Source organism: Balaenoptera musculus, chromosome 8, assembly GCF_009873245.2.
Source record: "Balaenoptera musculus isolate JJ_BM4_2016_0621 chromosome 8, mBalMus1.pri.v3, whole genome shotgun sequence".
NCBI lineage: Eukaryota > Metazoa > Chordata > Mammalia > Artiodactyla > Balaenopteridae > Balaenoptera > Balaenoptera musculus.
This window is the reverse complement of record NC_045792.1, coordinates 11719847-11745060: the sequence shown is the minus strand read 5'-3', so window position 1 is coordinate 11745060 and position 25214 is coordinate 11719847. Positions and strand designations below refer to the sequence as shown.

Here is a 25214-nt window from a genome sequence, read left to right as displayed (position 1 = left end):
TCACTTAATAATCTCTAGTTGCATCCATGTTGCTGCAGTCATCAAAGGCATTTTAGAAGAGGCTCTGCTTGCCATAGCTTCTGGCAGCGTTGCTTCCTACAGTGGAAAGAAGAATGTTGTTGATGGGAATTCCCAAAGTTAGGCTAAAATGGGGGTGAAGTAACTTTTCTAGGTGAAGAGGTGATCTTTTTTTTTTTTTTTTTGATTTGTGTGTGTGTTTTATTATATATTAGTCTCTTAAATCAAATAGAAGAACAAAAAGTGGAGCTACAAACCAAAGTTACAACTAGTACTAGCTTTTCTCATCGCCCGTCTATCTACTTTTACCAGAGGTCTTTATTTCTTCATAAGGCTTTGAGCTACTGTCCTAGGGTCCTTGACTCAACCTGAAGAACTCCCTGTGGCAGGCAGGTCTGGTGGTTAAGAACTCTCTCAACTCTTGATTAACTGGGAATGTCTTCATTTCTCCCTCATTTTCGAAGGAAAGTTTTGCTAGGTCTAGGATTCTTGGTTGACGGTTTCTTTCCTTCAACACTTCAAGTACATTGAGCCATGCCATCTGGCCTCCGAGGCTCCTGATGAGAAATCTGCTCATGACCTACCTTCCTGGGAAATCTTCTCTCAGCTTCACAGACTTTCATAATGTACCTTATCGTGTCTTACGCAACAGAACATTTTGTATAGTATCATGAAGTCAGTTAAGTTGTAACATTATTTTGAGACCAGAATTTAAGGAAAAGGAATTGAATATTTCAAGTGTAGACATTATGAGGTCTTTAAAATTATTACACATTTTCAAACTAGAAATAAAAAGGCCACTGAAGTATCCTATAGATTTTAATTTATAACAAAGTGAATACCAATATCTAATAACACACGTAAAGAAAAATTTCTTTGGGATCCTTTTTCCTAAGTGTAAAGGGGCCTTGAACTCAAAAAGTGAGAAAACCACTGTGGTTTATCCCCAGCTGTGATGGGTCCATTTCTTGCTCTGACCTCATAGTGCACCACTGTGATGTACTTCACAAAGCCCTATAAAAGAGAAAGCTGGGCCCAGGTTTTGGTCCTTAGAGCCCAGGAAGCTGCTTTTGGTGACCTGACGGCCTTGGACCTACAGTTAGCTTGTTTTTGCCATTTTGTTGATTTTTTTTTTCTCTTTTCTCTACTCTTTTTTATTTGTCTCATTTTTCTCTCTACAGTTAGCATAGTCAGTATTGTTGGTATAGTTAGCACAGCTGGTATAGTTAATAGTTTATTAGCATAGTTAGTGTAGTTAGTACTAGTTAGCGCTGTTGGCATAGTGAGTATTGTTGGTATAGTTAATAGTTTATTAGCATAGTTAGTGTAGTTAGTACTAGTTAGCGCTGTTGGTACAGTTAGCATTGTTAGTTAGTGTTGCTAGGTAGTGCTGTCAGTCAGTGTAGTTAGCAGATCACCATGATGCCGGGCCTCACAGCCAACTCTGCTGACGAGGAGATTCATATTGATGACTTCGAGATCCTCCGCACCATTGGTGAAGGCACCTTTGGTAAAGTGAAGTTGGCCTGGCACATTCTGACCGGGACAGAGGTGGCTCTCAAGGTCGTTAAAAAAAGGTATCAGAGCTTCTCAAGTGCCCAGGCACTTTTCCGGGACGTGTACGGTCTGAAGGCTCTCGATCACCCCAATATTGTCAAACTGCTGGGGGTGATTGACACAGAGAAGACATTTTTCGTGGTGATGGAGTACCTCAGTGGGGGGAACATGTACCGCTATTTGAAGACCCATGGCCGTATGACAGAGTTGGAGGCCCGAGGCCTGTTCCGGCAGCTGCTCTCCGCCCTGCAGCACTGCCACCAGAGGGGCATCGTGCACCGGGACCTGAAGCCAATGAACCTCCTCTTTGATTCCCACATGAATATCAAACTTACAGACTTTGGCCTCAGCAGCAAGTGTGATGACACTGGCCAACTGGACATGCGCTGCGGCACAGCCCCTTATGCTGCCCCGGAACTCTTGCAGGGGCAGAGGCACAGCGGCCCTGCGATGGACGTGTGGAGCCTGGGAGTAGTGCTCTACGCCATGGTAACTGGGTCCCAGCCCTTTGTGGGAAAAGACTTCCAGGAGCTGCTGAAGCAAATGCTACGAGGGCGATACCCCATCCCACCTTATCTGTCTTTGGAGATAAGGGATCTATTACAAAAAATGATTGTCCTCAACCCCAGTGACAGAGGCACCTTACCTGACCTCATGAGGCATCCATGGGTCAACATGGGCCAGAAGGAGCCACTCCAGCCACCCTGTGCAGAGGACCGGGAGGTGACAACGGTGAGGACTCCGGGCTTGACTTGCGACCAGATCCAGGACACTGGGACAGGCAGTGTGAGCTCCAAGAAACCCAAGGTGGAGGTCTCCATCATAACTCTGAAGGCCTTCTCTTGCGGGAACCTCTGTGGCAGTGAACGTGAGCCTTCTCCAAGCCCTGTGGTGTCCTCCCTGCAAACCAGGTGGCTCTACCAGAGAAAAAATGTGCAGCTGCAGGAAGACCAGCAGGCAGGGCAGAAGACCGGTGAGTCTGCCTGTCCCCCACCCAGCCTGGAGTCGAGGACTGCCACCCCCAGCCCAGCCCCCCAGTGTGGCACTGGGACATCCACCTCCAGCAGCAGCAGGATTGGAGCCCCAGAGGGAACCAGCTGCCCCCTGGGTGTGTCCAACACTGGAAGGTCCTCCCACACTGGGCAGCCTGAGAGTGTGTCCTCATCCACTCTCTCTGGCCACAGCCAGAAAAAGCAAGGGGTGGCTGGGAGAATCTGGAACTTTATTTTGAAACATCTTTGTTGCAAGCTGCCCAGCATGAGGCGTCATAATAAAGTGAGCCCATGTGAACCCCATGGATGACCGAGGCAGGAAGGTCAGGCCGCCGCGCTCCCTGGGGCCCAGTCCAGTGGAAGATGAGTGTGTTCTCTGCACGGCCTTCAGAAGCATCGTATCCAAGACCCTGGCCAGCTCAGAGGATGGATGGTCCGGAGCAGCCCGGGCGACCGAAAGCGAGGCCGCCGTGGCTGCAGGTCTGCCCCTTAACCCCCACCTGGGTGAAACTTCAGAGACTGGGCTGTCATTCCCGGGGCACGTCTCCCCTCCCCTACTCTTCTGTCTTCCGTGTTGGTGGGGGAGGGGGATAGTTCTTGTTCCAAGAACTCCTTGGTTCTTCCAATTCTAGTTAATAAATTTGATGCTCCAGAAAGATGTATCACACTCTGCTTTGCGTCGTCCCTGCACAGAATTGGGGCTGTGCATTTTCCAGTTAGACAAGTGTGTAGCCATGTAGTGCCTGGAGTTAATCAGAACAACTGGTTCCCTGGTTCAATAAGCCCCTGAACACACGGGTGACGTAGGGCCCGGGAAGGTACATTTTAACCTGATTCTAAGATGATTTGTAGTCACACTTTTTTTTTTTAAGTTTTTTTGAGGGATAATTTACATACAATAAAATTCATCAATTTAAGTGTCCAATAAATACAATGGCATTTTGACAAGTGTGTCCAGTTGTATAACCATCACCATAATCAAAACATGGGACATTTCTATTACCCCCAAAATCTCCCTCATCTCACTTTGCATCAATACCCTCTCTCCACTTGCAGCTCCTGGCAACCACTGATCTGCTTTCGATCACTATAGTTTTTCCTTTTCTAGAATTTCATAAAAATGGAATCATAGAATATGTATGTAGTCTTTTCTAACTTCTTTTACTAAACATAATACCTTTGAGATTTATCCATGCTGTTGCATGTTTCAGTAAGTACTTAATTCCTTTTTGTTGCTGAGAAGTGTTCCATTTTCTGGATATACCAAATCTGTTTTTCCACTCAGTTGCTGATGGATGTTAGAGTTATTTCCACTTTTTAGCCATTTTTGACTATGAAAGTCTCTGTGTGGACATATGTTTCCTCTTCTCTTGGGTAAAGACTTAGAATTGGGATTGCTGGGTAGTATGGTATGTGCTAAGTTTTATAAACTGTCGAATTATTTTTCCCAAATGACTGTACCACTTTGTATTTCCATCAGCAGTGGAGTTCCAGTTGCTCCACAACCTCATCAACGTTTTTTTCTTTACGTCTTTATTGGAGTATAATTGCTTTACAATGTTGTATTAGTTTCTGCTGCATAACAAAGTGAATCAGCTATACATATACATATATCCCCATATTCCCTCCCTCTTGAGCCTCCCTCCCACCCTCCCTATCCCATCCCTCTAGGTGGTCACAAAGCACCAAGTCATCAACACTTGATGTTGGCAGTCTTTTTAATTTTAACCATTCTAGTGGGTGTATAGGGATATCTCAATATGCTCTTAATTTGCAGTTCCCTAATTAATTATGATGTTGAAGATATTTTCATGGTCTTATTTGCTGTTTGTATGCCTTCTTTGTAAAGTGTCTGTTCAAATATTTTGTCTGCTCTTTAAATCCAGATAGTTTTCTTCTTTTTATTAAATTATAAGAGTTCTTCATATATTCTGGAAACAGGTCCATTACCAGGTGTACATTTTATAAATATATTCTCCCAGTCTGTGGTTTGTCTTTTCATTTACTTAAACTGTCTTTTGAAGAACAAAATTTTGAAATTTTAATGATGTCCAATTTATCAGATTTCTTTCTCTTATTCTTCATGCTTTTTGTGTCCTAACTAAAACCTTTGCCTCACCTAAAGTCACGAGTATTTACTCTTATGTTTTCTCCCGGAAGTTTTATAGTTCTAGCTCTTTATTTAGATCAGTCTCATGGTGAGTTCAACAAGGTCCAGGTTATAAGGTCAATATGCAAAAGTCAATTCTATTTCTATTTACAAACAACAAATAATTAGTATTTGAAAACCTTTAAATAGAATTTTAAGAACCATGAAATACTTAAGGATAAATTTAGCAAAATGTGGGCAAGATCTGTATACTAAAAACTACAAAACATTTCTGAGAAACAGTTTTTTTATATTTCTTGTACTTGAAGTTCATCAAACTTCTTGGACATCTGGGCTTATAGTTACCATCAAATCTGGATAAATTTCAGCCATTCTCTCTTTACATATTTTTTTTCTGTCTCCACTTCTCCTTCCTGTCACTTCAATTACACAGATCTTAGACTGTTTGATATCTCACAGGTTATTGTGAGTATGGTTGTTGTTGGTTTTTCCTCTCAATCTGTGCCTCATTTCAGATAGTTTCTGTTGCTATGTCTTCAAGTTCACCCATCTTTTCTTCTGCAGTAACTTATCTATCCTTCCCATCCTAATAAAAGTCCCAGCAGGTTTTTAAAAATAGATATCAAGAAGCTTATTCTAAAATTTATAGGGAAAAACCAAAGGACCTAGAATAGCTATTAATCCTATCCATTGTAGTTTTCATTTCTCTTATTGTGTTGTTCTTCTCTAGAAGTTCCATTTGGGTATCTTTTATGCCTTCCATTCCTCTTCTCATCATAGCTGCTTTGTTTTGTTTTTACACTCTCAAGCACATTTATAATGTTTGCTGTAACATCTTTGTCTAAGTCCATCATCTCTGTCATTTCTGGGTCTGTTTCTAATTACTAATTTTCTCCTAGTTATGAATCATATGTTCCTGTTTCTTTACATGCTTGATAATCTTTTACTGGGTGGCAGGTACTGTGAATTGCATGTTGTGTTCTGGATTTTGTGGTATTTCTTTAAATAGTACTGTACTTTGCTCTGGTGCACAGTGACATTGTTTAGGATGATTTGGATACTTGCAAGACTTGCTTTTAACTTCTGTTAGGGTGAGTCCAGAGCAGCCTTTATTGTGGGGCTAATTCAGCCCCAGGGCTAAGGTGCTGCACCTCTGAGGACTCATCCTACTGCCTTGTATATTAGAAGGTCTCTGCACTCTTGATGGTGGAACACAAACTATTGCCAGCTCTGTTTGAGCTCCAGGTACTGTGAAGCCTCATGTTTTCTGGTAATTTTCTTTCACATGTGTACAGATTAACACGCAGCCAAAGACTGAGGGGGAACTTTATGCAGATTTCCAGAGCTAGTGAGCCCTCATCCTCCCTTCCTCTTTCTCTTCTTCCTTCAGTCTCTCTTCCTCTCTGCAGTTGCCCTTTTTCTAGTTTTGTGCCTGGCACGTTCTAGCTGTCCTGGCTCCCTGATCTCCAATTCCCATCTCCTCAATTCAGTGAGGCTGACACCAGGCAATTGTAAGGCTCACATCAGTGTTTCCTCCCTCAGTAATGACAGTCCTACATGACCTGTTGACCAATGTCTGGAAACCATTGTTTTATATATCTTGCTTATATTTCTAGTTGTTCAAGGTGAGAGAGTAATATGGTCCCTTTTACTCAAGCATAGATTTTTAACAGACGTAATCTGTAAGTAGAAACGAACATGTGAACAAACATATATATTTATTGGGGGGTGTGTGCTCAATATGTTTCCTGATGAGGTAGCAATCAAAAAGTTTAGAAAGTGGTCTAAGATAAAGATTATACAGCTTGGCATGTATGAATTCTTTTGCTGATGGTCCCTTCTTTTATGCGTTCGTTAAATTGGAATGTTTAAACATCCTCCCCCCAGTCCCTGCAGTCTCCCCTCCCCACCCAGCAAGTGTTGTCTCCTACATTTTTTACTAAGCATTGCATGATAACATGTTTCTCTGGGTTATTTACTAGTCCTCATGGGACATCTCTGTGGAATACTGAGGTTTTGTACTATGTTTAAAGTTAATCTGTTAGTCATTATTTTGTTTTGTTATGTTTTACTTGCGGAAGATCTTATATAAGGAGGAATACCTCTAGATATGTTTCTAACTTCAAGAGAATTGGTGAGGTTTTTTTCTACTGTTGAGTTCACTGGAACTAGATCTTATTTGGCTGGTTAATTATCACAAGGTTGCCATGAGTAAATTCAAATTCCTATGCTAAACATAGTTTATAAGTTCAAGTAATCAGACACAGTTTTCTACAAAAAACATTCAAACACATATAGTTTACTATAAGAAACATCCAAAGCCTTAAAGCACCAGTCAACAGTCTTTGGAAGAGAACAATTAAACCCTAGAATGTTGTAGTAAAGCTTCTTGCCCTTTCTTGTAAATAACGATTAAAGCAAATATTTATATAGCATTGACTTTGTTCTAAATGCTTTTAAGTAGATTAATTCATAAGAAACTTGCTTTTATGATGACAGCCTAAGGGAAAAGTTTAGATTTAATTTAAAGTTTCTAGTTACTGGTATATAAATATTTGCTGTTTGCTTCTTCCTAATCTGTGTAAGCAAAGGGTAACAGCTAACCCACTGCTTTGCCTTCTCAAAGCCACTTGAGTCAACAACTCTGTTACCTCAAATTTCTTCCAAGGTTTCTCATTGCAGCTGAAGCACACGGCCTCTGATTTCAACTTTAATCGTATACCGAGGTTTGAGTTAAAGAATTTGTGGTTTATAATTTTTAATTTCTATAGCTTAAGCTTCAATTGTGCTGTTTGAGTTGAGTCTTTTACTCTATCCCATAATAGCTATAGAACCTTGGGCACATTGCTTTGCTTCTATCTCCTCATCTGAAAAATATGGATACTACTAAGTGCCTACCTCATAGGATTGTTGTGAGGATTGGGTGAGAGATCATCTGTACAGCACTTAGAACAAGGGCTGGAGCTTAATAACTGCTCAGTAAATTTAGCAGTAGTAGAAGTCGTACTAATAGTAGTAGAGGTGGTAGTAGTGGTAGCAGTAGTAACTGCTCAATAAATTTCATAGTAGTAGCAGAAGTAGTAATAGTAGTAGTAGTAATTGCACCATAAATTTAATAGTAGTAGTAGTACCAGTACTAGTAGTATTTAATGGCTACGTAATGCATGGTACAGTGGTTTGCCGTAAATTATCTAACCATGCCCCTACTACCGGACATTTTGTTTATTCCCAATTCTCCACTATCATAAGTAAAGCCGCAATTAATATGCATGAGCACATAGTTTTGTTTTCCCCTTCCTTTGGATGATTTCCTTAAGAGAGTGTCCCAGAAATGGGAGGACTGTCTGGAACACGCTGTCTTGGAGAGAGCGAAAACCTCCACAGTGCCTCCTTCTCCCTCCCACTCTGATGTCTCGTTCTCTCCTTTCTTACCCCTGTGTGGGGGAAGGGGGGGGGGCAGTGACTCTGAGGAAGAAGGGCCAGGGCTCTCTCAGGTGGGCATCCCTTACGGAACCTCTCCTTCCCTCCTGCACCACCACACTACTCAAGTTCAGTGATGTGTGAAATAAAATGTGGTGTCCCTCCTAGGGCCATTTGCATTTTAACAGTGGCTGAGATCTTGAGCCAAAGGAAAAGTGGGCTAATTGTGGCATATGAAACAATAGAGAACAAGCTGGGATGGCCTGAATCCTTTAGGGACAGAGAATCCTTTAAGGATAAAGGATTGTCAGCTCATGAATCCAACATGGTAGATGAGGCCCCGCCGTTTCTGGCCTGCATTGTGGCAGGGGTGTGGGGCAGAGCTGGCCAGTCTTCTCCCCATCACGGCACACCGGGAAAATGACAACATTTTTTTGCCACCTCTGGGAGAATGGAGGAAACTTCTTGAGCACAGAGGTGCCCACCTGGATGTACCAATTGCCCTAGAGCTGGCGGGATCAGTATCTCACAAACCTGTCCCATTGCAGGCACAGAGCTGTGGACGCTCAGGCCTCATGGGTCTCCTAGATGCCAGTCTCTGCCCTGTCCCTTCAGTCCTCTGACTCCCCTCCCTGAAATGCTCTTTTCATCTCATCATGCCCTGCTCCAGTACCCTCTCCCTGCCCCCATTCCCTAGCTGGGCATTCCAGATTCTTCACATTCTGGCCTCAGTGCGTATCCAGTCCTACCCGCTGTTGCACCCATTCAAGGATGCTCTGCTCCAGCCGGGCAGTCACATCATGCCCCACAAACTCCAGCCTCCCACCTTTGTCTCATGCTACTCCCTTCTTAGGGTGACTTCCTTCACCTCCCCTTTGAGTCTCACCCCTCTTCCAAGACCTCGCCCAATCCCCACCGTCCCAGGAAGTGGCTCCGTGTGCTCCAGCCTTCCCTGTGTATCAGTAGCATTTGCCATCTGATCCACTCACTCAACCCTTGACTCTTTGGTCTCAGTGGTCTTTCCATGTGTGCATGGCTTGTGTCCCCAACTAGGCTGAGCAGACACCGTGAGGCACAGAAGGGCGTGAGTTCAGAGACCAAGGACAGCCATGCTGCCCTGGGATTCATTTACCTTCTGTAAAGATAAGGTCCAGCTCCTGGGGTGGTTGTGAGACTTACATTAGACGATGGCTATACGATAACTCGTCTATGCCGTGCACAGGGCCTACCCAGCTCGAGCAGCTCAAGATAGCCATCTTTCCTGTCTACGGCGCTGGTCAGATGGAGGTACTGGGTGAATACGGCTGGCTGACAGTGTGAGTGCCCCTTCAAGCCCCGGGACAAGGTGGCTGGCACCCTGCCCTGTCCCCATCGTGGGCGCTGGCCCCTCAACCCTGCCCTCTCCTCTGCTCGAGTCTGGGATTGTAGATTGCACCTTTCTTTTCTGTGGGTTGGAAGTACTTGGCGTAGAACAAGGTAAAGAAGCTGGTGACAACCATGATGGTGACACCCGTTATAAAGGGCTGGGCATCCAAGGGGGAGGGCGGCTGGGATGCAGCCGGTGAGGGGAGTGCAGAGGACGAGCAGAGAGGGCCCTTGGAGTCATCTTGCGGATGACAATGAAACAGAGTCGGTGGCAGAAGTTCTCTTCAAAAAGAAGCAGCAAGCAAAGGGGATGGTGGATGAGGATGTTGAAGTGCATCTTGGGGCAGAGGGTGCAACGCAGAGTGAGGACTGAGACAGAGAAAAGACGGGACACAGGACGTCGTATTCAAGATGTGGGAGGAGCAGGGGGAAGAATACAAGAGGAAGAGTGGGACCCAGCTGTCAGCTCTGGGGTGAAGGAGGCAACCACGTGCCGTATGGAGGGCAGGAGGACGGAGAACTGGGCTCAGGGAGCCTCTCCTGGGGCTGGGAGCCAGCATATCTGGGAGGCCTTGGGTTGGGGCACTTGTGCATGATCGTGTTTAATTTCCAACCAGCCTGGGATAGGCGCCCAACTCACGTGGAGAAACTCAGACCAAGAGAAGTTGTTACCAGCTTAACTGGCAACACTCTTGGAACCCATTTCCTCCTGTTGAGTGTGTGTTTTCCCCTCGTAATCAGACTTGGGAAGGCTTGGAAAAACAAAAACAAGAACAAGAACAAAAAACAACTGTCACTCTATGGAGGGTAGAGAGAGGTAAGCTAAGGGGTCCTGATGGGCTGGGGTATCTAAAGAGGATATAGCAAAGTCACGGGGGGAGTTGGCAGGGCAGAGTCTGTTTAGCACAGGACTTCACACACACACACACACACACACACACACACACACGTGACTCATTTTTGTGATCACTTGCTCTTGCCTTATTAACACTATTTGCAATCTGCATTTTCTCTGTAGGGAATCTTTTTAAGCTACTTGTCCCTTCTGAGGGGTGGTTAGCTTACTTAAGTTAAAAGCAGTTAATGTAATCTGCAAATGCACGTATCAGGGCATGCATAAATACATTGAAGTAAACGAGCAAGTGAGGGGACCTTCATCATAAACCCCTTGAAAAGCCCCAACTGCCCCCAGGACATCTCGAGAACCACATGTGACATGGTGCCAGTCTGACATATGACTAAATGAGGGCACCATGTCTACACAGATACTAAACATTAGTAAAAGCTTATGTGCTTCCCACGTGTTGAGATAAAAGTGATACCAGCAGACATTCTGTAACATTTTTTCTTCACCAATTCTGGAGATCCTACTTTGCAGACCCCCAGCTTTGGACCTAGGGGAACAGCGGAGGCTTGGGGGCAGGGGAGGTGGTGACAGGGCCCCGTTTAGGGAGCACAACAGGCTCAGGGTAGGGGAACAGCTGCTGGGGAGCAGAGGACAGGGCGGAGAGCGAGCCAGGTGGGGCTCGCTACCGCTTTGCCCGGCCAGGTGCTGATGCTTAGGCGCTGCCTCACGTGGCTGCGGGCCACGTGGCTGGCTCAGGTCCTGCCGCTGCACCACAACCTCCAGTTCCACCAGCTTATGGGCTACGTGGTGGTCGGGCTCTCCCTCGTCCACACCGTGGCCCATGTGGTGAACTTCGGTGAGTAGCCTGGGGCTGGGGGTGGGGACCTGGGCTTTCCCCAAACAACTCGGTTATCCTGCCCCTGTGTGTCCTGCCGGCCCGATGGGCAGAGAAGGGGGAGGGGTGGGAACCCCAAAGGGAAAGTGCAGTGGGCAGAGCTTGTCTTGTGCTCGTCTCCAGCACTCCGGGCTCAGTCCAAGGCCAGCCCCTTCCAGTTTTGGGAACTGCTGCTCACCACGAGGCCTGGCATTGGCTAGGTCCGCGGCTTGGCCTCCCTGGCCGGTGTGGCCCTGCTGCTACTGCTGCTTCTCATGTCCGCCTGCTCCAGCTCCTGTGTCCGCAGGAGCGGCCACTTTGAGGTGCCCCAGCCCTTGCCCCTTTGCCTGTCCCATGCTGGGCTCCCAACTTCATTTCAGACTGTGTTCCCTCTAAATTACTCCAGAGCCCAGGAAGCTCCAGACGGTCTACATACTATGGACATGTGATTTGGGGTTCTGCCATTGGGCTGTAGTTTATGTCTGCTGAGTGAAAATGTTCTGCTCTAGAAGATTCTCCTGGCTTTTTTGCTGGCTTATCCCCTTGCTCTAATTGGATTAAACTGGGCACAGGGAGGGGAAGGAACACAGGCTTTCGGGATCCTAATCCCCACCCCACTACTTGCGGGTCACTCACTGTCCTCATCTGTAAAACAGAGCTATAATTCTCTACCTTTGAAGTTATTAATATTTTAGGAAGTAAGTGAGATAATACATGTGAAGCCAATAACTACACACACCTGGCACATGGTCAGTCCAAAAGTATTAGGTCTAGCTTTGCTTTCCTCTCTCTAGCCTCCTCGAGATACAAGAGGTCACAGAGGATTTGGTTGGGAGACCAGAACTGTCCCTTGGACTGATCTGGTCACATCAGAAATAGACATATATATATATATATATATATACACGGCACCTACTTGGGGCCAGCAATGATCCTTTGAAGTCAGAATCAGCATCCTCATTTGACCCATGAGGAATCTGACTCTCAGAAAAGTAACTTACCAGGCCGAGGTCCCACAGCTAGTAGCAGAGCAGGCATTAAAACTCAGGGCTTTGCTTTCTCCTCCACTCCCAGAACACCATTGCTGTCTTTCCTTCCTTCCCCCTGAGAAAGGGTCCGTGGGCTGGGACATTGATGCTCATGAGCCCATCGGAGGGGGCAGTTCACTCTGCCCAGAACACCCCCAGGCAGATGTTCCAGATGTTTGCCACTAGCACCAAGAATCTTCCCTTACAGACTTTCTGGGCCAAGCCCCCAGAACAGAGAGGCAACGAAGCTTCCCACCCCCAACCTCCTACCCAAGCCTGTTCCCAGGAGAGGGTGTGTGTGGCCAAGGCTCTGGGCACAGTCCTGGCTTTAAGGATGGCCATGAACCTTGGCTCTGTTCCACCCCCAGGCCTTGACTCTGGCAACTTACTCCCCACCCCCACAGGTGTTCTATTGGACCCACCTGTCCTACCTCCCATGTCTGCACGGGCCCAACTTCTGGAAGTGGCTGCTGGTCCCTGGCACCTTGTTCTTCCTGGAGAAGGCCGTCGGCCTGGCCGCATCCCGCATGGAGGCCCTGTGCATCGTGGAAGTCAATCTCCTCCCTTCCAAGGTGCAAAGGGGGCCTGAGGAGCCAAGGGGAGTCACAGGTGGTGGGGTGCAGCAGCTGAGTACTCTGTTAGACCCCCGCCCCCAAGGAAATGGGGAGCCCCATCACAGTGGAGAAGATAAGCAAAGTGCAAGACTCGATCCAGCCCTCCGGGAGTGACACTTCTGGAAGGGGAATGACAGGTAGGCAGGGTACCACTAAAGGCCAGTGTGCACAGAATACCTTCAGTAAGTATATATTAGTGTCTACAAGGTGGCAGGCCCTGTGCTAGGTGACAGAGATGCAGAGAAGGCTCAGGCACTGTCCCACTCTCCACGGGCACACAGGCTAATAGGAGAGTCAGCCCTTCCGTTACAATGCAGGGCTGTGCTGGTAAGAGAAGAAGAATCCCAGGAGGTGTTAAAACTCTTTGTCTTTGAGAGATCAGAGAAGCTTCAGAATGAGAGGGGAGCTGCCTTTTCAGGGTTTTGAAAGATGAATAGGAGTTTGTTGGATAGACAAGATAGGGAAGGGTTTGCTTGGATAAGGAACAGCATGGGCAAAGGCACAGAGTTATGAAAGGGCATACTGTGCTTGGGGGGCTACAGGTAATTTGGCACAGCTGGAGCCAAGGTGCCTGGGAGAAGCTGGAGGGGTGGGCAGGGCCTAAGGGTGAGTGGCCTCACTCTGCAGGCCACAGGGAACCCTTGAGCAGAGTGGGGGCGGGCGGGCGGGCGGTGGTACTGAGCTGCTTTATACTCCAGCTGCATTTCTTTAGTCGCTCTGTAGAAGATGGCTTGGAGGGGACCACTGGGGAGGCTGTCGCACACATGTAGATGAGAGCTCACGAGATCCTTGACCTTGAACTGGGTGGGGAGGGGGCATGTCACAGAAAGACTCAAGAGGTAACTGGCTGCATTTGCGGTTGAGGTGGGGAAGGCGTCTAGGCTGTCTTGCAGGTGCCTGAGTAACTGGGGCCATTTTTGGAGAAAGGGAAGGCAGTTCTGGGTGGGTTTGACTCTGGACAGCTTGAGAGTGAGGACACGGAAGCTGACTAAGAGGCCGAGGTTTCTGTCTAGACCCTGGCATCAGACAGAGTGGTTGGATTCAAATCCCGTGGTTTCTTAGCTGGTGGCCTTGAGCAAGTCATTTAACCTCTCTGAGCCTCAGCCTCTCCTGCGTAAAGTGGAGAAAGAATGACACGCATCTCAGAGAGTCTCTGTGAGGACCAGAGATAGCACTAGAAGAGCTCCACACAGCTCTGGCACCAAGTAAGTGCTCAATAAACTGAAGCTACTATCCGGGAGGCTGTTGTATCCTGGAGAGATGCCCGTTCACGGTCGGAATACCACCCAAGTGCCACAGAAGTTCCAAGAAAGGGGCTGGAGCAGTCAGGGGCTTCACAGAGGTGGAGGGCCACTGAGAAGCAGTATTTATACCACAAGAAGTGGGATCACACCATGAGCCCCACTTCAGACACAGCCTGACTTCCCTTCTCTGATCACTGCCACCTCCTGGTTCACAGAGGTGCTGCAGGGGTGAGACCCCACTCACAGGCACAGAAGAGTCTCATGTCCGGGGCCGGCCTGGCTTATGGTGGAGAAAGACGGCCCAGCCTCCATCCTCTGGCACTGGGGCCCCTGGCAGCTCTGGGCCTGCACAGATGACCCTGGTCTCTTTCTTCTCTCCCCAGGTCACTCACTCACTTGTATCTGAACATCCCCACCATCGCGCACCACGAGTGGCACCCCTTCACCATCAGCAGCGCTCCTGAGCAGAAAGGTAGGCCTGCGCCAGCCCCACCGGTCACTCAGCAGGTATTACTGAGTCCTTGCCGTGTGCCAAGCAAGGCTGGGAACCAGGAACACAGAGGTGAACAAGACCAGACACACAAAGTCAACCTCCCAAAGCTCCCTCTGGAACACAGAGGCAGACGTGCAGATGCTGACTGAATGGGGTGTTTGGGGCTGTACCGGCTGCCGTGAGGGTCACAGGGGAGGGCCTGGCCTGGTGGGGGAAGTGGGCAGGGTGGCATTTCAGCTGAACTTTGAAGGGTTCGTAGGAGTTTCCTAGGTAGGGAAGGACGAGGGGGTGGAGGCGGAGGGAGAAGCATGAAAACGTGGAAACGTAGAAGGGTCTGATGTAGTTTGGGCTGAGGGTTAGGTGGAGTAGGGAGGAAGGAAGTAGGGGCAGGGGGGACGGGAGAGAGGGTCAGAGAAGGGACTGAAGGCAGACAACAGTGGCTGGCAAAGTCGACGGGAACCAGGGTGGGACTGGAAAGACTTCGAACGCAGAGTGGAACGCAGGATGGCGCAGGCGGTTGGGAGCCCGCAGGGGTCTTAAGCAGAGGAACAGCGGCTCAGAGGAGAGGGGACCAGGACGTTTCCCAGGGGGCTGTGACAGGAAGCCAGGCTTCCGCACTCCATGTGGCCATGAGCCCTGTGGGGAGCCAAGGCAGCAGAAGCCCTCGCACCCTTCTCCCCCATCCCTGGACCACCCCTATTCCCTCTGGATACCCAGCACCCATAGGACCGCTCAGCTGACCCTCCCTTTGCCCAGCTGTCCTCTGACTCGCAACCATGCGTGGGCCTGCCTTCTGGTCCTGAGCTGTTGGTCGGGCCACAAGCTGGACCTCTGACCTCCTGGCCGGGCATTGGCCTTCCCACCTCAAGCGGTGCTTCTGACAGAGGAGGCCTTGCGTGGCCTGTTACAGCGAGACCCTTGCTCAGCTTCATGAGGAGTAAAGGCTTCTGGTTGCCAGGGTTCTCTGACCCACCCCCACTAAAAGCTGTAGCTTCACTCAGGATGCCTCCCACCCCCTGGCCCAGCTCCCTCAGCTCAGGGCGCAGACCCAGGTCCAGGGTTCCCCACCCGAAGCTGCACAACACCTGCCCTGGAATCATGTGAGTGGTGGCCTGGATGTACAATGGGGTGAGGGTGTGGGTTAGAGAGGGTGGGTTATTTTCTTCCTATTTTTCTCTCCTTTGCTGTTTTGTAAAGAACAGAGATGCTTCCAGAAAATTCAGACAGTATAGAAACATGTCCCGAAGAAAATTAAAATCCCTCAAGTAATTCCACCCAAAGAAATCCATTGTCCCAAGGGGGAAAGGGGCGATGGGATGAATTGGGAGATTGGGATTGATATATATACACTCTTGATACTATGTATAAAATACATTCCATAATGAGAACCTACTGTATAGCACAGGGAACTCTACTCAATGCTCTGTGGTGACCTAAATGGGAAGGAAATCCAAAAAAGAGGGGATATATGTATACGTATAGTGATTCACTTTGCTGTACAGTAGAAACTAACACAACATTGTAAAGCAACTATACTCCAATAAAATTTTAAAAAGAAAAAAAAATAAAACCATTGCCTTCCAGATCTCAGTACATCTCCATGGATAATCAGAAGCAGAGATAATTCTGCATGCAAGGGATCACTGTTCACACTGTTTTAAAGCCCACTTTTTCTCCGTGAATAGTGTGTCATGAAAATCTTTGCATGTCAGTTCTTTTAAAAGAAGAACTTTTCCTTTTTGTGGCTGCATACTATTCCAGTGTATCAATACTAATATGATTATAATGACCATGTTTATTTTATGGATATGTTATTTATTTGACTAATTCTTGAAGGGGTTTCTTCAGGGTCTCAGCTTGGAATCTGCCCATCTCTTGGGCCCGAGTCCTCTACAGTGAGCTGAGTGAGTCCATACGGGGGCTGGTAAATCCTCCAACTTTGTTTGCAGAGCTGGCTTACAGGATTAGGAGTGGGACTCAGGCTGGCAAGTGCGGCTGATTGAATTCAGCTGACATGTAAGAGGCCTTCTCCATATGAGTCACTGTGTGAGGTAGTTCAGGGAGCATCTGTGCCACAGGGCATAGCCCAGCCCTCCTGCCTCTTTGTACCCTGAAGGGTGAGAAAGCGCCAGGTAGGCGCATGGGAGTAGGGATCCAAGCACCTGACTTTTCAGTCCCCTCCTCACAAAGCTGTGAGAGCGTGCCTCACCTCTCTGTAAACACAGGGTCCAACCAGTTTATTTAGGAACTTAGGTGGGCAAAAAAATGTGACATCTTTGTTTTTACTAACCGCTAACTAAAATTTAGCCTTTTCTTCAGGTATGAATGCAGGTAACAAACCATAGTAGCATTACCAATCCCTGTGCCTTTTTCGAAATGAAAACCATGGATTCTTCTTCATATCACGTTACGCTTGCTGTCCATACTTTGGGATATCATTCATGCTTATTGCTAATTCATGTTTCCAGTGGCCATGTGACTCCTGCTGCATCTCGTTATTTCATGTATTAACAAAAATGCACATGTATTCTTAAATCAAAATTTTAAAAAATATATTTTGATAACTGTCTCATTATCATTGGTTTCATCTGTAATTTCTACATATGTTATTCAATGTATTTAAAAACCTTACTCTGAGAAGGAGTCTATCCATTTCCTTCATAGGACTGCCAAAAGAGTCCGTGGTTTAAAATAAAAGAAAAAGGATGAGAACCCCAGACCAGGAGATCTCCTAGGGGCCTCCTTACTCTCATGTGGGTTCTTTCTGGTACCCCTCAATAGAGGGGTAGCCCCCCCAGGCTTGTCCATCAGTCATCCACTCAACAGGGAACCTTAGTAAGCACCCCCTGCATCCCAGACACTGGGGGCAATGCAAGCTGTTGTTCCCACCATTGATTGAGCACCTACTGTGTGCAGAGCCGTTGACAGACACCCGGTTGAATGTGGGAGGGAGAGGGTCCCCACCTTGGTGAGACCCTGGCTTGATGGAGGAGGCCTGGCCCCCACCCCTAGGGAGCTCCCAGTGTGCTCAGGGCCACTCTGACCCCTGCCTTGGCAAAGGAGACTGAACCCTTAGGTTGACCTCACCGAGCAAGATTGCCAGGTCTGCACAGAGAGCTCGGCTCTCCAAGTCCCATGACTGTGACTGCTAGTTTGGGCCTGAGGAAGGACATTCAAAGGAGGACTTAAGGGGCGGACGCCCAGTCCCAATCCCTCCAAGTGAGACGGGCCTGTCCCTGCTGGAGAACAGTGCTGAACCCTTTCCTCCCTCCCTGTCTCTTGCTCAGACACCATCTGGCTACACATCCAGTCCCAGGGCCAGTGGACAAACAGGCTGTATGAGTCCTTCAAGAAATCAGACCCAGTGGGCTGTGGTTCCGAGAGGCTCTCGAGGAGTTTGAAGATGAGAAGGAGTCAGAGGAAGCCGCAGGTAAGTAACTGCAGGGAAGTAAGGCTCCACCATGGTGACAAACCCATGGGGACCAAGTTGCCTTCTTAGTTGGCAACCACTGAGCAGCTGTCGTGTACACCGGCTGGACGGTGGCGCACAGGGCGAGGCAACTCCAGACGGTGTGGTCCAAGAGCCTCCTCGAAGCCTGACCACTCCAGACCCTCCCCGCTCCAATGTGCTCCGTTAGAAAGGAGGGGACAATGCAAAGAGGGGGAAATCGAGATGAGAAAAACCCACCCCCACCTCTCTGCTCTAACGCTTTCTAACTGTATGGCCTTGGCCACATCTTTTAGCCTTGCTGAGCCTCAAGTTGTTCATCTACGAACTGGACGTGCTTCCCACCGTTGGCTTTCCTTTTACACGTGATTCTTTTACGGACCAATGGAATGAATGCATGTCAAGTACTGAGTGAACTGAGCAACATGGTCCAGAGGGATCATTCATTATCACCATCACCATCATCACCGCCACCATCATTAGCATCATCACGTCACCATCATCATCACCGTCACCATCACTCTCACCATCATCATCACCATCACCATCAGCATTGTTCTCTTTTAAGCCCTGATGAACTGCACAAAATTGACAATCCGCCAGCGCCTGGAGTGAATACAGGTTCTGGGAGGTTTGGGAGGAATACAGAGAGATCAGAGCAGCACCTGAGGAAGCAGGGATAGATGTAGGAGGCTGAGGGTGCCTGAACACTTAGTAGGCTGTACCACTAAGCCGGGAGACTGGTTAATATGTGGGAACCCTGTTGAAGGTCAAAGGAAGAATCATGTCATGTGGAATCCTGCCTGGTCAGACCAGAGGGACCTTCTTGAACAGTGCCAAGAGCAAAGCTCTGGGAAATGGAGAGGTAGGTAGAAACAAGCGGAGTGTTCTCTCCTATTAATCAGGGGAAATCTCCCAAAGCAGAAAGCTGATTTTCAAAACTGGGTGAGTCTTGGCACCCTGAGATTGGTGGGTAGATACACTAAAAGTGGTGTTTCCTTGGGGTCTTAAGCACCGCTGCCAAAGAATAAATTGGCACAATCTTTCTGGTGGGCAGTCTGGCTATATGTGTCAGCATTTTAATATCTATACCCAATGGCCCAGCAATGCCATTTTTAGGGATTTAGCCTAAAAAGCTAATTGGACACGTACACAAGAAGTGCATTAACCACCTTGTTTATTCATTTAGCAAATATTTATTGAGCATAGGATCTACTGTTTTCCAGGTACTGTTTTAGATGCTAGAGATATGTCAATAAGCAAAATAGCCATTGGCACTGCTTCCCTTCTGGAGGGGGAGATAGACAGTAAATGCACAAATAGATATAAAATGTGTCACGTGGTAATAAATGCTATGAAGAAAATAAGTTAGGGTAAAGGGAAAGAGCTAATTTATATAATATACCGTAGTTGTTAACAAGAATGAGAAAAAGAGGATAACCAAAATGCCCAACAGTAGGGAAGCAGTTAAATAAATTACTAACCTCCCTTCTAATAGAATAGTAAGTTGCCTAAAAAAGACTATGTGAATGTATATGCATTAGCACGTAAAGCTGGTCAAGATGTAGTAAGTGGAAAAGGCAAGTTACAAAGCAGTACGTTCCATTTATGTAAAAGAGTGTGTGTGTGTGAAAAAGGTCTGGAAGGACAGAGAAAATGTTTAGGGAAGTTGTGTCTTCCAATTCAGGGTACTTTTTGACATTATTCTTTAAAGTTCTGTAGTTTCTGAATCTTTAAAAAAAACGAACACGTACTGATCTTGTGGTTTAAATCATAAAGCACTGTTTTTTTGGAAACCAAACAGGGTTTGCAGCCCCAGCCCATCCACACTGGAGCCTCGGCACAGGGCGCAATGGCCTCCAACAAGGATGTCTCTGTGGAGCTGATGTCCCACAGGCCCAAGGGAACTCCACAGCAGGGGGATGAAGGCCTGGTGTACGTGGGGACAAAGGACGGGGTTCAGGCACAGTGGGAAGCTGCAGCCGAGGACCTGGGCCGGGTAAGGCTGAGGAAGCTGGGGCTGGAGCCTGGAGAGCCAATGATTTTTCTTCCCAGGAACGGTGGGTGGGTCCTTGGAACTTGGAAGAGAAGGCCTCAAGGGCAGGCCACACTCAGGAAGGACCACACGCCATGTGGTGTTTCTGTAGCCAGTCACCTGCATGGCACCTTCATAACTTTTGCCATATTTACTTCCCACAGGTAATACTTCCTACTGAATCTCTCTCCTTACATCCCAACATTACTGTCAACTTAATCGTATTTTAAAAGGACTCTTTAGATTGCCATGTTTAATGAAGAACCAGTTATCACGTGCCATAAACAGAAGGTAACTCTGAAAGCAAAAACAATGTAATTAAATTCTTGCCAGATGTTGCTGCCTGCTAAGTGAGGCTCGGAGCCTGAGCTGCAGCCACTGCTTGTTCCCTCTCTCTCTGTCATGCTCTCCATCTCTTTCTTTCTCAGCTTGTTAAAAGAAAAAAAGGAGGAGGGATTAGTAAGTGTTAGAGAGATGTTAAAGATCTAATAACCATGATGTAAGGCTTTCTCCTTGCAATCAGAAGGATTTTAAAAAATTGTAAGAGAAGTATCCCTCTCACAGTGTACTTCCTAAAATAATCCTCACAAGTAGTTCACATCCAGCACTGTGGAGGACACAGAATTCAGTTGCCCCCAAAGAAGCAACGTGGTGTGACGCGGTGAGTGCAGGAGGGGCAGCTGGAGACCCGGGCTCCACCCCGAGCTCTATGGGAACTTGGGCGAGTCATTTCCACACTCTCGGGTGCGGCTTCTCTCTGTGAAATAAGGGATTTGCCTGGATGGTCGTGAAGGTCACTCCTCACCAGAGAGAAACGATCACAGGCCCCTGCAGCCCTTTCGGTGGGGGGGGGGGGGCTCTGTTTCCTTCATCTTCAGGAAGGAAGCACTTTGAACTCAGGGAATCTGGTCTGCCTGTCCTCGGGGCTGGAGGAGTTAGGCAGAGCAGAGGAGACCTGCTCCCTGCCCTCAGGCAGCTCCCTGTCAGCAAGCCCAGAGCAGGGTCCCAAGGGCAGGGGCGAACTCTGAGCCAGGCCCATGCGTGGCTTTTCTGCCTGGAGCAGCCGGGCAAAGCTTCCAGGAGGGGCAGCCGCTCCAAGTGAGCCGCACCCTGAAGGATGCACAGGAATTTGCCAGCTGCGCAAGAGGAGAGCGTGCTCTAGGCACAGGGAAAGAACGTTCAAGGCCGGGGCTGTGTCTAGAAACATGAAAGCTATCGGGAGCGGCTGAGCCCAAGAGGCGGCTGGGGAGAGTCTTCTCCCATCACACCCTGAAGCTGACTTGTGTTGGACCTCTAGAGCGATTGTTACATTTTCAGGAATTTTGAGAGCCAGTTGTTAAGCACGGTCATTGGTGGGAGCCATGATGGCAGTGTTTACACCGGAAATCTAGACACTGACAATCAGGAGTTCGTCGTTGCTGGTGGTGGTGCTTTCTTTTTCTGAAGAGTCCGTGTACCGGCACACCACTGATGTTCTCCGTGAAAAGTGCCCCATGCTCCCTGGAATGGTTGGGGCAGAAAAGGCAATTCCCTTTTGGTAAGGTTGCTCCGACTGGCAAGGGCGGGGAAGCCTCTGAGAAATGCCTGGCCCGCCCACTCCCAGAGACCCACCTTCTCTGCTCTACTCCCTGCAGGTCTCCGAGGTGTCCTCTGAGAACCACCGGTTCTGTAACATCAAGGTGAGAGGCTCAAGGGGGTGGCCCCAAGCAGAGGAATCGAAGCCTCTGCCCACGGGGAGGGCTTGCTGTGGCTCTTGGTACCCGGGTTCCACAGTCCCCACGGTCTGACTCCCAGGTCTCCAGATAATGGAACCAAACCCCTGCCCTCACAGGGCACACGGGGCGTGCTGGCTGGGCCCTGCTCTCACCAGCTCTGCACGCGAACATACTAGGGCTCTCCCAGACTCGGGCTCAGAGCACAGCGTGTAGAATGTGCTCTGAGTGGGAGCCACTTACTCCTGGGTTCCAACCCAGGAGATGACTGCCTGCATATAAAGGGAGGTCCTGAAGCGTCGGGGTCTGCTTCTCCCTCACCCACCGACCCTCTCTTTCCTCTAACCCCTCCTGCATGCAGTGCTACATCGATGGCCCTTCCGGGACCCCCAACCGCAGGATCTTCGCCTCCGAGCATGCCGTGCTCATCGGGGCGGGCGTCGGCATCACCCCCTTTGCTTCTATCCTGCAGAGCATCTTGTACAGGTGGGTGGACAGGCTGTGGCCCTGCCTGCATCCCGGGTCAGAGTCCTGAGAGACGGCCTCCCCTCCCCGCCCTGCCTTCTCCCTCCTGTCACCTGTCTCCCTCTCCCCTTTTCCCTCTTTCCTCTCCTGCTCTTTTTTGGGTCTCATCCCTCCCCCTCCTCATGGGGTGGGCCCTGCCACCCCACCTCCCTCCCTGTGCCCTGCACTGTTCTCTGGGGTCCTGAGAAATCTCATACTCACCCCAAACTCAAAAGCCCCTCCTCTCTTCTCCCCTCAGGCACCAGAAGAGAACGCACATCTGCCCCAACTGCCAGCACTCGGGGAGGGAGGGTGTGCCGGATGCTGACAGGAAGCTCCTCAAGGTGAGTGAGCACCGCCTCCTGCAGGAAGGACTGGGGAGCTCCCCAGACACCAGAGCTAGGTGCCCCCTGTGCAGAGGCAGGGGAAGGATAGATGACCTCTCCCCAGCTTGGATCCGCTGGTCTCTGTGTTCAGGGCTCCCCCAGAGAGACATTCTGGGCCCTAAAGGCGGGCATCTCGTTAAAGAACACGGAGTCTGAAAGTCAGGCAGCCGGGATTCAGTTACAGCCATGATGCTTGCTAGCCATGACCTGATGGTGGTTTTAAAAACGAAAACGTTTGCCGTTTCAAAATTTATTATTCTGTGTAGGCCACTTCAAAGTGTTTCTAAAAAAAAAATAATGAAGTAATGTTTTTCTGGCTGTCCTAAACTTAAGATCTCAGAATACTGCTTGCTGTAAACAATAGATTATTAGAGAAAATCCTGCCCTGGTTGTCAGGACCCCGAGTTCTGATCCCATGCTGCTCTGTGGCCTGGGCAACGTTCCTCACCTCTGCGAGCCTCGGTCTCCCCATCCCTTAAATGGGGGCGATAATGTGTGCCCTGCTAACAGCAGGGTGGTTACACCAGGGCCCTGGGGATCACAGATATGAGTGAATGAGGTAGGCCCCCCTCTGAACTGGGCCCTTCTCCATAGGTGGACTTCATCTGGGTAAACCGAGGCTAGCGGTCTTTCGAGTGGTTTGTGAGCCTGCTGACCAGACTGGAGATGGACCAGGCCGAGGAGACTCAGGAGGGTAGGAGAGGGGCGGGGCCTGAGGAGGATGGAGGTGCGGCCGCGGGGTTCAGGGGCTCTTTAAGAAAGTGTTTAGATTATTCTATTTCTATCAAAAATGTGGGGGAGAGGGGGCTGCTTTTCTCCCCCAACAAAATGTAAAATTTTGTGAAACTTAGAAGAGAGAAGAGAAAAAAAATTCATAATCCCATCTAGGTATCCAGGCATTTTAAAGGATTTCCTTCTGATATTTTCTCTTATTCACATTTTATAAAAATGTATAGCCTCCCCCACCCCATTTCTCTTTTTTATGACATTTCTTTTTATTCAAAATGAGCACTTAAAAAGTTAGATTACCATGGGCTTCCCTGGTGGCGCAGTGGTTGAGAATCCGCCTGCCAATGCAGGGGACACGGGTTCAAGCCCTGGTCTGGGAGGATCCCACATGCCGCGGAGCGACTAGGCCCGTGAGCCACAGCTACTGAGCCTGCGCATCTGGAGCCTGTGCTCCGCAACAAGAGGGGCCGCGATAGTGAGAGGCCCGCGCACCGCGACGAAGAGTGACCCCCCCCACTTGCCGCAACTGGAGAAAGCCCTCGCACAGAAACGAAGACCCAACACAGCCAAAAATAAATAAATTAATAAAAAAAAAAAAAAAAAAAAAAAAGTTAGATTACCAGACCTCATTCCAGACCTTCCAAGTCAGATTATCTGGGAGTAGGGCCCGGGAAGGTACATTTTTTTTTTTTTTGATTTGTATGTGTGTGTGTTTTATTATATATTAGTCTCTTAAATCAAACAGAGAACAAAAAGTGGAGCTACAAACCAAAGTTACAATAGTACTAGCTTTTCTCATCGCCCGTCTATCTACTTTTACCAGAGGTCTTTATTTCTTCATAAGGCTTTGAGTTACTGCCTAGGGTCCTTGACTCCAACCTGAAGAACTCCCTGTGGCAGGCAGGTCTGGTGGTTAAGAACTCTCTCGACTCTTGATTAACTGGGAATGTCTTCATTTCTCCCTCATTTTCGAAGGAAAGTTTTGCTAGGTCTAGGATTCTTGGTTGACGGTTTCTTTCCTTCAACACTTCAAGTACATTGAGCCATGCCATCTGGCCTCCGAGGCTCCTGATGAGAAATCTGCTCATGACCTACCTTCCTGGGAAATCTTCTCTCAGCTTCACAGACTTTCATAATGTACCTTATCGTGTCTTACGCAACAGAACATTTTGTATAGTATCATGAAGTCAGTTAAGTTGTAACATTATTTTGAGACCAGAATTTAAGGAAAAGGAATTGAATATTTCAAGTGTAGACATTATGAGGTCTTTAAAATTATTACACATTTTCAAACTAGAAATAAAAAGGCCACTGAAGTATCCTATAGATTTTAATTTATAACAAAGTGAATACCAATATCTAATAACACACGTAAAGAAAAATTTCTTTGGGATCCTTTTTCCTAAGTGTAAAGGGGCCTTGAACTCAAAAAGTGAGAAAACCACTGTGGTTTATCCCCAGCTGTGATGGGTCCATTTCTTGCTCTGACCTCATAGTGCACCACTGTGATGTACTTCACAAAGCCCTATAAAAGAGAAAGCTGGGCCCAGGTTTTTGGTCCTTAGAGCCCAGGAAGCTGCTTTTGGTGACCTGACGGCCTTGGACCTACAGTTAGCTTGTTTTTGCCATTTTGTTGATTTTTTTTTTCTCTTTTCTCTACTCTTTTTTATTTGTCTCATTTTTCTCTCTACAGTTAGCATAGTCAGTATTGTTGGTATAGTTAGCACAGCTGGTATAGTTAATAGTTTATTAGCATAGTTAGTGTAGTTAGTACTAGTTAGCGCTGTTGGCATAGTGAGTATTGTTGGTATAGTTAATAGTTTATTAGCATAGTTAGT

At 48.0% G+C, this 25214-nt stretch overlaps 1 protein-coding gene across 1 annotated transcript; it reads left to right on the top strand.

The window, feature by feature from the left end:
- Positions 1 to 1437: 1437 nt before the first annotated feature.
- LOC118899026 (NADPH oxidase 5-like) lies at positions 1438 to 25199 on the top strand. Its single transcript, XM_036859938.1, is given in 13 exon segments — positions 1438 to 2064; positions 2338 to 2443; positions 9320 to 9384; positions 10913 to 11165; positions 11328 to 11506; positions 12616 to 12848; positions 14453 to 14541; positions 17850 to 17992; positions 21680 to 21724; positions 22119 to 22243; positions 22521 to 22605; positions 23242 to 23341; positions 25070 to 25199. Coding segments are annotated over 13 exon segments (2115 nt in total). The 3' UTR covers positions 25135 to 25199.
- Positions 25200 to 25214: the final 15 nt, after the last annotated feature.